Raw genomic sequence first — 12,952 nt, 5'->3', positions numbered from 1 at the left:
AGCCTGGGATCAGCTGCCTGCTGATAGCCTCAGGTGCTGTCAGAGCAGCAAGAGAGGGTAGGCTCCCGTAGTCAGGCACTTTAAAGTCTTTGCTTGCCTTAAACATTTATTTTTGTCCTTTTGACCAAAGTAAGTCATGTGGCCATGTCTGGGGTCTGTGGAAGGGAACTGCCTAAGCTCATGGACATAGAAAGGGGGTTTATTGTGCTTACTTTTACAAATTATCTACTACAGGCAGAGTAGAAACCTTAATGAGTACTGTACAAATTTGTTATGATTCTTCTTTGTTAGGTTTTCTTTCCTTAGCAATATATCATTTTTTATTAGAATATCTGCAGAATATTTCAGTTATAATAGGGCACAAATTTTATTCCACTGAACATTTTTCATTTTATTTAGGTCATAGAGTAGCTATAAGCATCAAACTTAATTTTCCATATTTTATAAAAACTCTAAATTAGTGACACTTTCACTAATTATTTTGATGTAATTTTTAAAAACTATATTACTTATTTTAACAAATGTTAAGATCATTCATTAGATATTTTAAACTCACTCCATATAATATTTCAATGTCCTAAGAGTTCTGTTCTCTTTCCTTGTAGTTATTCATTCATTGTTGGATATTTGCTCTGTTATTTCCAGTATGGACCATGCATTTCATGCCAATACTTGGAAATTTATAATTAAGTAAGTTTTTGTTTTGTTTTTACTTTTTGTAATATATTTTCCATATCCAAAGTCTTAATTATTTGTAAGTTTTCTTAGATTGCATTTAAAACATTTTGTATGGGTTTGTGTAATATTTACTGACACTACTCTCTGATAATCCAGATATTGTACATGTAACTCCCAAACTAAATGTTACTTCTTTATCCTGCCATCTCTAAAATTAAAAAAAAGTTCTACTCAGTTAGCTAGTACATCTGAAATAATAAGGCATGGGTCTTAACCACTTGCCTACTGCTGCTGCTGCTGCTAAGTCACTTCAATCGTGTCCGACTCTGTGCAACCCCATAGATGGCAGCCCACCAGGCTGGGATTCTCCAGGCAAGAACACTGGAGTGGGTTGCCATTTCCTTCTCCAAAGCATGAAAGTGAAAAGTGAAACTGAAGTCGCTCAGTCGTGTCCGACCCTCAGCAGCCCCATGGACTTCAGCCTACCAGGCTCCTCCACCCGTGGGATTTTCCAGGCAAGAGTACTGGAGTGGGGTGCCATTGCCTTCTCCGTGCCTACTGCTACTAGTGTTTAACTATCAACTATCCTTTTTCCAGGCTTAGGTAAGTTAATAATTATAATTAGAGCTGAATACAATCCCCTCATTATATGCTTTTGAATTAAGTTTAATACCATTTATAATTTTAACTAGAACATTGTGTGAAGTTACTAGGGAGAATGTCCGTAGCATTCATCAGATTCTTGAGGGTGGAGGGAGTATAGTTGAGATTTAAAAATGGTTAAGAACCTCTACTTTATACATATGCATAAAACATTAAAGATCAGTGTAATACTTTCAGGTCTTGGGTGCTTTTCTTGCACCAGGTCATTACATTGCCAATAAGTAATAAATAGTGCAGTGGTTAAAAGTGTCAACTCATAGCCATGCTGCATATATTTGAATCCTTTCTGAAATTACTTATCCTTTGGAAGTCCTAGGCAAGTTAGTTAACTTCTCTGAGCCTTAGTTTGCTCATCTGAAAATGGAAGTTATAACAAAAGTACCTTCTTTATGGGGGTATACTGTGTGGATCACAATAAACTGTGGAAAATTCTCAGAGATGGGAATACCAGACCACCTAACCTGCCTCTTGAGAAATCTGTATGCAGGTCAGGAAGCAACAGTTAGAACTGGACATGGAACAACAGACTGGTTCCAAATTGGAAAAGGAGTACGTCAAAGCTGTATATTGTCACCCTGCTTATTTAACTTACATGCAGAGTACATCATGAGAAACGCTGGACTGGAAGAAACACAAGCTGGAATCAAGATTGCCGGGAGAAATATCAATAACCTCAGATAGGCAGATGACATTACTCATATGGCAGAAAGTGAAGAGGAGCTAAAAAGCCTCTTGATGAAAGTAAAAGAGGAGAGTGAAAAAGTTGGCTTAAAGCTCGACATTCAGAAAACGAAGATCATGGCATCCGGTCCCATCACTTCATGGGAAATAGATGGGGAAACAGTAGACACAGTGTCAGACTTTATTTTTGGGGGCTCCAAAATCACTGCAGATGGTGAGTGCAGCCATGAAATTAAAAGACTCTTACTCCTTGGAAGAAAAGTTATGACTAACCTAGATAGTATATTCAAAAGCAGAGACATTACTTTGCCGACTAAGGTCCATCTAGTCAAGGCTATGGTTTTTCCAGTGGTCATGAATGGATGTGAGAGTTGGACTGTGAAGAAAGCTGAGTGCCAAAGAATTGATGCTTTTGAACTGTGGTGTTGGAGAAGACTCTTGAGAGTCCCTTGGACTGCAAGGAGATCCAACCAGTCCATTCTGAAGGAGATCAGCCCTGGGATTTCTTTGGAAGGAATGATGTTAAAGCTGAAGCTCCAGTACTTTGGCCACCTCATGAGAAGAGTTGACTAATTGGAAAAGACTCTGATGCTGGGAGGGATTGGGGGCAGGAGGAGAAGGGGACGACAGAGGATGAGATGGCTGGATGGCATCACGGACTCGATGGACGTGAGTGAGTGAACTCCGGGAGTTGGTGATGGACAGGGAGGCCTGGCGTGCTGCAATTCATGGGGTCGCAGAGTCGGACACAACTGAGCGACTGAACTGAACTGAGAATTGAGTTTATCAGTGTGAAGTGCTTAGAACTCTGCAAGGCTAGTGAAGCACTCAGTGAGTTAGTCATACTATCATCACCATCAGGGCTTCCCAGGTGGTACAGTAGTAAAGAATCCGCCTGCCAGTGCAGGAGATGCAGGTTTGATCCCTGGTCCGGGAAGATCCCCTGGAGAAGGAAATGGCAACCCACCTAAGTATTCTTGCTTGGAGAATCCCATGGGTAGAGGAAGCTGGTGGGCTACAGTCCATAGAGTCGCAAAGAGTCAGACACGATTGAGCAACTGAGCACACACGCCATCACCATCAAATATTGTCTGCTTTTGCCCACTTCTGATTCATTTTCTATTCTGCATTCAGACTGATTTGCTTCTAAACAGTTCTATCAAATCATGTCACTCTACTGTTTAAAGTCCATCCAAGTTAGAGTACATGTCTGTGTTGTAGCACCCTGAACTTCTCCACCTTAGCATTTGTCACAGCTGCAATCAATCAATTATTCTTACATTATTTAATCTTCTGTCCTGTGTTGAACGAGAAATTCCATACAGACAGGGCAGGGATTGAGTCTTTTCATTCACTCCTCTATCTCCAGGCCCTCACAGACTCCAGTGTATAGTAAGAGTTCAATTAATATTTTATAAGGAGAAATAAAAAATTAGCAACTTAAACTAATACGACAACTTCAGAGGTAAAGTCAGCACGTCTTAATTATGCCGTGTCTATTATAAATGATGCATTTTGATTTTTTTATGTGTTCTATCAAATCATATTTTTATGGTCTTAAGTTATTTGATGTGTTACTTGTAATTATATTTTCTTTTTATTCATTTAGGCAGAGTCTTAAGCACCAGTCGGTTATAAAGAGTCAGCTGAAACACAAAGATATAATTACTAGCTTGTGTGAAGACATTCTTTTCTCCTTCCATTCTTGTTTACGGTTAGCTGAGCAGATGATGCAGTCAGATGCACAGGTAAAAATATGGGCTGACAGCACTGTGAGCAGAAGCTCCTTTTCCTTTGACAGTTATTACTAAATCTATGGATCGGTTTACCAAAATGGGTTTTAATTTGTTTTTTGTTTTCAACCTGTGAGATTATTTGTAGCCCAATATTACTTTTCACCCAGACGTTACATTAGACTCCCATAACTCCTCTACTTTCATTCTCTCTACAGTCAGTCTGTCCCTGCCTTTCTGAATACTCGCTGGTTGGTCAAGGCATTCTCCTCAGAATCCTTGCAGTCTTTTCTACTCTTACACAGAAGTCTAATTCCTTAGTGCTATTTTTATTTAAGGTTGTTGAAATAGCCACAGTGATCCTTTTCTTCACCAATCCATTGCAACTTGTAGAGAAGCAGTATACACATGTGTGTATGTGTGTGTATCTGTCAGTCTTCTAAACTTGGTTTATACTTATTTATATTGATTTTAAGAAATTATAATGTTGAATTGGCATCAGTTTTATAAAACAGATTGTATTCTAAAAATTTGTAATATGCTTATTGGGAATTACAGTTTATTTTTCTATAACTGTTATACATAGTCTGTTCTCAGACTAGCTCTTTAAAGTTTAACTCATAATAGTCCTAAATTAAAGGAGTACGCGTACTCATGACTTAACAGTTATAACTAATAATTTCAATGTGTTGTTATTTTTAAGTTACTAAGTCGTATCCAACACTTTGTGACACCATGGACTGCAGCGTGCCGGGCTCCCCTGTCCTTCACTGTCTCCTGGAGTTTGCTCAACTTCATGTCCACTGAGTCGGTGATGCCATCCAATCATCTCATCCTCTGTCGGTGATGCCATCCAACCATCTCATCCTCTGTCGTCCTCTTTTCCTCCTGCCCTCAGTCTTTCCCAGTATCAGGGTCTTGTCCAATGAAGTGACTCTTTGCATCATGTGGCCAAAGTATTGGAGCTTCAGCATCAGTCCTTCCGATGAATATTCAGGGTTGATTTCCTTTAGGGTTGACTAGTTTGATCTCCTTGTTGTCCAATGGATTCTCAAGTGTCTTCTCTAACACCACAGTTCAGAAGCATCACTTCTTCAGTCCTCATGCTTCTTTATGGTCCAACTCTCACATCCATACATAACTGCAGGAGAAACCATAGCTTTGACCATATGGACCTTTGTCAGCAAAGTGATGTCTTTGGTTTTTGATACACTGTCTAGGTTTGTCATAGCTTTCCTTCCAGAGAGCAAGCATCTTTTAGTTTCATGGCTGCAGTCACCGTCCACAGTGATTTAGGAGCATAATAAAATAAAATCTATCACTGTTTCCCTATCTATTTGCCATGAAGTGATGGAACTAGCCAGGCTTCAGCAATACGTGAACCGTGAACTTCCAGATGTTCAAGCTGGTTTTAGAAAAGGCAGAGGAACCAGAGATCAAATTGCCAACATGCAGTGGATCATCACAAAAGCAAGAGAGTTCCAGAAAAACATCTATTTCTCCTTTATTGACTATGCCAAAGCCTTTGACTATGTGGATCACAATGAACTGTGGAAAATTCTTCAAGAGATGGGAATACCAGAACACCTGACCTGCCTGTTGAGAAACCTATATGCAGGTCAGGAAGCAACAGTTAGAACTGGACATGGAACAACAGACTGGTTCCAAATAGGGAAAGGAGTACGTCAAGGCTGTAGACTGTCACCCTACTTATTTAACTTATATGCACAGTACATCATGAGAAATGTTGGGCTGGAAGAAGCACAGGCTGGAATTAAGATTGCTGGGAGAAATATCAATAACCTCAGATATGCAGATGACACCACCCTTATGGCAGAAAGTGAAGAGGAACTAAAGAGCCTTTTGATGAAGGTGAAAGGAGAGTGAAAACGTTGGCTTAAAGCTCAACATTCAGAAAACTAAGATCATGGCATTTGGTCCCATCACTTCATGGGAAATAGATGGGGAAACAGTGGAAACAGTGTCAGACTTTATTTTGGGGGGCTCCAAAATCACTATAGATGGTGAGTGCAGCCATGAAATTAAAAGATGCTTACTCATTGGAAGAAAAGTTATGACCAATCTAGACAGCATATTGAAAAGCAGAGACATTACTTTATCAACAAAGGTCTGTCCAGTCAAGGCTATGGTTTTTCCAGTAGTCATGTATGGATGTGAGAGTTGGACTATAAAGAAAGCTGAGCACCAAAGAATTGATGCTTTTGAACTGTGGTGTTGGAGAAGACTCTTGAGAGTCCCTTGGACTGCGAGGAGATCCATCCAGTCCATCCTAAAGGACATCAGTCCTGGGTGTTCATTGGAAGGACTGATTTGAAACTGAAACTCTAATATTTGGCCACCTGATGCAAAGAGCTGACTTTGAAAAGACCCTGATGCTGGGAAAGATTGAGGGCAGGAGGAGAAGGGGACGACAGAGGATGAGATGGTTGGATGGCATCACCGACTCAGTGAACATGAGTTTGGGTAAACTCTGGGAGTTGGTGATGGACAGGGAGGCCTGGTGTGCTGCAGTTCATGGGGTCGCAAAGAGTTGGACACAACTGAGCGATTGAACTGATGGGACTAGATGCCATTATCTTAGTTTTTTGAATGTTGAGTTTTAAGCCTGCTTTTTCACTTTCCTTTTTCACTTTCATCACGAGGCTCTTTAGTTCCTCTTTGCCTTCTGCCATTAGAGTTCTATGAGGTTGATATCTCTCCTGGCAATCTTGACTCCAACTTGTGATTCATCCAGTTTGGAATTTCACATGGTGTCCTCTGCATAGAAGTTAAATTTTCAATGGTTAATGAGTTAAATATTTTTCCATAGGATAACAATAACATCTCTTCCTGTCGTAGTCCTGTGAATGGATACAGGAAATTCCTTTGTCCGTTGTTCTTTGCCCAGCAACTGTGGGGGTGGGCATGTGAGGATTCATTCAGTTCCTAAAATTGGTCACAGCTTTTAGGGCAGGGATGATCTGAAAAGAGAGACCTAGAGGAGGATGGGAAGTTTGAAAAGGCCTTCTGAAATTGGTGAGGAGGAGTAAGGAGTAGCTTTAGGAAGAAGCAAACCCTTTCCTTCTTGCTTCTCTTCTTTTTATCTGTCCTCCGCTTCCATCCCTTTTTTCCTTTTCTGTCCCCATTTCGTTCATTTATCCTTTCTGATTCCCCTCACCTTGCTGAAAGGAGAAGGTATTTCCTTAACTATCCTATGTCAGTGGCAGAAAGGATGCTCCCTTTTCCTCCTTTATCTTGTACATTTATATCCTCCACCGCAGCCTCCTCTTTTCCCAGTTTCTATCTTGCTTATCTTGACACCACAGATCCCCCAGTTAGTACTTATTCAGAGAGTAAGATTAGACAGATTCCTTGGAGAGGAGTGAAATGGAGAAAACTGAAGCCACCGTCCAGTCTATAGTGGAAGAGGAAAGAGAAGTCCTGAGGGTACCTGATCAGGATGGCTGTTTGTACATAAGGTATATAAGTTCAGTGCATATAAACTCCTTGTATATGAAAATCAGAGAATTGTAAACTTTCCTAACTGTCCAAGTAGAGTTTCATGTTTTTCCTTACTTGTTTTTCTTTATTTATTTAGGATTCATAAGAGTAACTAGCACTACTTACTGCTGTCCATTGCCTGAAATGGAGCTTTGAAAAAAATCTCTGTAGTTTCTCCATTCTTAAGTTTAAATTTTAAATAGCAATGCCCTCTGCTGTTTACTGTTGATATTTATTGAGGAATCAAACTGTTTCATTAAACTCTCCCAAGCAGTTTTTTCACCTTATTTTTAAAAATATCAGAAAGAAACCACTGGATTTCATAGGTAATATGCTGTTTATGGAAGCATATAGATGTATGAGTCCCTGAATTATGTAGTTGAGGCTGCTATATAACAAATGATCACAACTGACTGCAAATCAGGTGGCAGGTTTATTCACTCGCAGTTCTAGAGGATAGATCTCTGAAACATATCAGCAGGACCTTGTTCACTTGCAGACTCTGGGAGAGTCAGCTGCATCCTCTCTCTTAGTTTCTGGCGTCAGGGCATTCCTGGACTTGCATCTGTACAGCTTCAGTCTCTACTGCCGTCATCACAAGGTATTCTCTCCTTGTCTCTTCACATTATCTTCATAGTAAGGACACCAGTCATGTTAGATTAAATGCACATCCTACTCCAGTATGACCTCATCTTAACTGATTACATCTGCAACGTCCCTACTTCCAAATAAAGTCACATCCTGGGGTTTTGGGCATTAGGACTTCAACCTGTCTTTTTAGGAGACACAGTTCAACCCATGACAGCTCCTATAAGGGATGTTTTCTCTCCTAAGTCTTGAACATGGTTTCAAAATGAACTATTATATATAGACTTTGTAACAAGCTTTTCGTCACCAGTAATTTAGACAGGGAAAGTTTATTTGTAAGGCTCTTAGATATAAATTTGTACTATAATTCCTACTTTTACTAATGTAATGCTTATAGAAAGTTATATTCAGAAAAACTCATTTTAAAATCTGTTGCCTATAGTTGGATTTATTGCTCACTACATTTAGACTTTATCAGTATTTTTCTTTTATCAGTACTTTAAAGAAAGGAAGAATGGCTCAATATTTTGAAACATTAAACACATAGCAGACATTTAAAAATAATAATAGGATTATACAAGTTGTTTTGCAGCTTGATTTTTTACTGAATCTGTCTTGAGGCTTTCTGTATCCCTGAGGGTATATCTACCCAATTCCTTTTAATAGCTCTATGTCACTACCGTTTATGAATTTACCTTGGATTTACTAACCGTTCTCCATTAACTGGAGAATTTCAATTTTCACAACATAAGAAAGGTTACATTGCATATCTGTGCTGGTATTTCAGTAGAATATATTTCCAGAAGTGGAATTGCTACTGGGTCAAGGAGTTTTAATGCTCAAGCTTTTAATAATAATAATAGTAATGCAAAGAGTGTGTTATTTTATGCTCCCATAAATGTTAAAGTGCTTATTACTGCACTTCCATATCAACACTGGAATATTATCAGTCTTTTAAATCTTTGCTAATCAAATAGTCACCTTTCCTCCAGCCTCAAAAGATATGTAATTAGGTTATAGTTTGGAGGTTTTCAATATTTATTGGCAATTTTGTAGTTTCTTTTCTACAAACTGCCTTCTCATGTCTTTTATCTGTTTTTATATCTCATTCTTTTATGGGTTTGTAAGATCTTTTTCTTGCAGTCCATGGAGTCACAAAAAGTCAGACATGACTTTTGACTGAACAACAACAGAGACCTTTTTCTTTTGACCATTTACTGATCCCCATATAGCAAGAGACAATTAAGATATTAAAGTTAGTTTCACTGTCAGGTCAATCAAATATCACCTCTTTTTTGCTGTTTTAGATTATTTTCAGTAATACAGACTAATTTTTTGAAATATCTTTATCATCATTGGATGTGTTTTGTATTGCTTCTAACAGTAATTCAGAGAACAATTATTTTCTCATGGGAAATGTTTCCACTCTGTCTTTATTAAGAGATTTTTAGAAAATCCTGTCTCATTTACAGTTCTAGCTAATTTCATGTTCTTTTCATATTTATTATGCTTTCTTACTTTCTTTTTTGAAACAGGATAATGCAGACTACAGATTATTTCAGAAAACACTCAAATTGTGTCGTTTCTTTGCCAACTCCCTTTTGCACTATACTAAGGTAAAGCTTATTTTTTTTATAATGCATGAATGTGAAATCTACAATACATTGTAAGTTATCCTGTTTTTTAATTCCTGCCAGAAACAATCTCTTGAAGTTATTTTGTCAAGAGTATATTTTGTAGGGTTTTTGGTTTAATATTGTTTGTTAAATATTGAGCATTTGTTATATTGTTTAGGTTGCTACCATCATATTGTTACTAGTTTTATTCAATTTTCTGAAAAATTTATTTTGTAAGTATAAATTATTTCTAGAAGCACAGGTCATTTTTTTTTAAAGATAATTCAGTTTATCTTTACTGTTGATAAATTATTTCTAAAGTAGGTTGTTAAAGTTTAAATGTTCAAGCTTATAATAATTTTAAGACCTGCGTATTTGGGAGTCATCAGGGTAGCATAGTGATAGTTGAAGATATATGAACAGAATAGGTAAGCTGTCAAGGAAGATTATTTAGAGAGAAGAGCAGGGGATACTTAACAGCAGCCAGTGAAAGAAATAGCATTAATAATAAATGTTAGTAATTAAAAAACTATTGTTCATGTTGAATTTGTTTTTGCCCTTGTCTTCCTCCTTTTTTGACAAAAAGAGAAGGATCTTCAATGACTGTTTATTAGTCAAAATTCCATGACAGATACACTGACTTCTGACACACCTGCCATCCTGGTTAGTGTGCTGAGTTTGTCTTCTGGGCCACAACCACTACCGTAATTGGCTGCTCTGACACTGGGTTCCCTGCAGTTTGCAGGGTATGTATTTCAGTGGCAGAGGTACATGATGGGGAGGTCCTAGCTCCAGTGGTACTTTTGGGTAGTTACCCATCTGATATTTGCTGATATGTAGGAGGTAAAATGTACCTAATTATACTGAAGAGACTAAAAGTTGATCAGTTCTATGAAGACCTAGACAACGTCCTAGAACTAACACGAAAAAAAGATGTCCTCTTCATTGTAAGGGATTGGAATGTTAAAGTAGGAAGTTAAGAGATAACAGGGGTAACAGGCACGTTTGGCCTTGGAGTGCAAATGAAGCAGGGCAAAGGCTAACAATTCTGCCAAGAGAATGCACTGGTCATAGCAAACACTTTTTCAACAACACAAGAGGCAACTTTACACATGGACATCACCAAATGACCAGTACCAAAATCCGATTGATAACGTTCTTTGTAGCCAAAGATGGAGAAGCTGTATACAGTCAGCAAAAACAAGACCTGGAGCTGCCTGTGGCTCAGATCACCAGCTCCTCATCGCAAAATTCAGGCTTAAACTAAAGAAAGTGGGGGAAATCACTAGGCCAGTCAGGTATGACTTAAATCAAATCCCCTATGAATATACAGTGGAGGTGACAAATAGATTCAGGGGATCAGATCTGGTAAACAGAGTGCCTGAAGAACCATGGACAGAGATCCATAATATTATATAGGAGATAGCAAACAAAACCATCACAAAGAAAAAGCAATGTAAGAAGGCAATATGTTTGTCTAAGGATGCTTTACAAATAGCTGAGGAAAGAAGAGAAAAAGCAAAGGTGAAAGGGAAAGGCACACCCAACTAACTGTAGAATTCTGGAAAATAGCAAGGAGAGACTTGAAGGCCTTCAGGTCAATGGACAAGGTAAGGAAGTAGAGGAAAACAGCAGAAAGGGTTAGACTAGAGATCTCTTCAAGAAAACTGGAAATATCAAGGGAACATGTTGTCCAAAGATGGGCACAATAAAGGACAGAAACAGTAAAGACCTGTTAGAAGCAGAAGAGATCAACAGAGATGGAAATAATACATGGTAGAGCTGTACAAAAAAGATCTTAATCACCTGGATAACCATGATGGTATAGTCTCTCACTCAGAGCCAGACATTCTGGAGTGTGAAGTCAAGTGGGCCTTAGGAAGCACTGCTGCCATTAAAGCTAGTGGAAAGATGGAATTCCAGCAGAGCTATTTAAAATCCTTAAAGATGATATTAAAGTACTGCACTCAGTATGTCAGCAGATTTGAAAAACCCAGCAGTGGCCACAGGACTGGAAAAGGTCAGTTCTCATCCCAGTTCCCAAGAAGGGCAGAAGTAAAGAATGTTCAAACCACTGGACAGTTGCACTCATCTCCCATGCTAGTAAGGTTATACTCAAAATCCTCCAAGCTAGGCTTCAATATTATGTGAACTGAGAACTTACAGATGTTCAGGCTGGGTTTAGAAAAGGCAGAGGAACCAGAGATCAAATTGCTAACATTTGCTGGATCATAGAGAAAGCAAGGGAATTCCAGAGAAACATCTACCTCTGTTTCATTGACTACATTAACTGTGGATCATAACAAACTGGAAAACTCTTAAAGAAATGGGAATACCAGACCATTTTACCTGTCTCCTGAGAAACCTGTATGTGGGTCAAAAAAGCAACAGTTAGAACCTTGTGTGGAACAACGGACTGGTTCAGTATTGAGAAGGGAGTACGACAGTTCTGTTTATTGTCAGACAAAAAGAGAAGGATCTCTCTTGTTTGTTTAACTTATGTGCAGAGCACATCATGTGAAATGCTGAGTGAGATGAGTTACAAGCTGGGATCAAGCTTGCCGGTAGAGATATCAACAACCTCAGCTTTGCAGATGGTATCATTCTAATGGCAGAAAGCGAAGAGGAACTAGAGCCTCTTGATGCTGGTGAAGGAGGAGAGTGAAAAAGCCAGCTTAAAACTGAATAGTAAAAAAACTAAGGTCATGTCATCTGGCCCCATCACTTCATGGCAAATAGAAGGGGAAAAGGTGGAAGCAGTGACGTATTTCCTCTTCTTGGGCTCTAAAATCACTGTGGATGGTGACTGCAGGCATGAAATTAGAAGATGAGGGCTTCTTGGCAGAAAAGCTATGACAAACTTTTTTGTGTGTTAAAAGCAAAGATAACATTTTGCTGACAAAGGTCCATATAGTCAAACCTAGGGTCTTTCCAAAGAGACAGAGCCAAACCAAAAATGACACCCAGTTACTTTGCCAACAAAGGTCCGTCTAGTCAAGGCTATTGTTTTTCCAGTAGTCATGTATGGATGTGAGAGTTGGACTATAAAGAAAGCTGAGTGCCAAAGAATGGATGTTTTTAAACTATGGTGTTGGAGAAGACTCTTGAGAGTCCCTTGGACTTCAAGGAGATCCAACCAGTCCCTCCTACAGAAAATCAGTCCTGAGTGTTCATTGGAAGGACTGATGTCGAAGCTGAAACTCCAATTCTTTGGCCACCTGATGTGAAGAGCTGACTCATTTGAAAACACCCTGATGCTGGGAAAGATTGAAGGTGAGAGAAGAAGGGGATGACAGAGGATGAGATTGGTTGGATGGCATCACCGACTCAATGAACATGAGTTTGGGTAAACTCTGGAAGTTGATGATGGACAGGGAGGCCTGGTATGCTGCAGTCCATGGGGTCGCAAAGAGTCAGACATGACTGAGTGATTGAACTGAACTGATGGTCTTTCCAGTAGTCATGTACAGATGTAAGAGCTGGACAATAAAG

At 39.0% G+C, this 12,952-nt stretch overlaps 1 protein-coding gene across 2 annotated transcripts in view; it reads left to right on the top strand.

Annotated features, from left to right (window-relative positions):
- CUNH1orf112 (chromosome unknown C1orf112 homolog) overlaps positions 1-12,952 on the top strand; it is a 51,219-nt gene that overhangs the window by 12,241 nt on the left and 26,026 nt on the right. For both annotated transcript variants that reach the window (XM_040263544.1, XM_040263543.1), the window contains exons 7-9: positions 606-690; positions 3,632-3,770; positions 9,380-9,460. In XM_040263544.1, coding sequence (XP_040119478.1) covers positions 606-690; positions 3,632-3,770; positions 9,380-9,460 — 305 coding nt within the window. The remainder of the gene's footprint in view (positions 1-605; positions 691-3,631; positions 3,771-9,379; positions 9,461-12,952) is intronic.

The sequence above is a fragment of the Oryx dammah genome, unplaced genomic scaffold (genome assembly GCF_014754425.2).
Source record: "Oryx dammah isolate SB20612 unplaced genomic scaffold, SCBI_Odam_1.1 HiC_scaffold_21, whole genome shotgun sequence".
NCBI lineage: Eukaryota > Metazoa > Chordata > Mammalia > Artiodactyla > Bovidae > Oryx > Oryx dammah.
The sequence above is the reverse complement of the archived record's forward strand: the minus strand, read 5'-3'. Positions and strand labels throughout refer to the sequence as shown.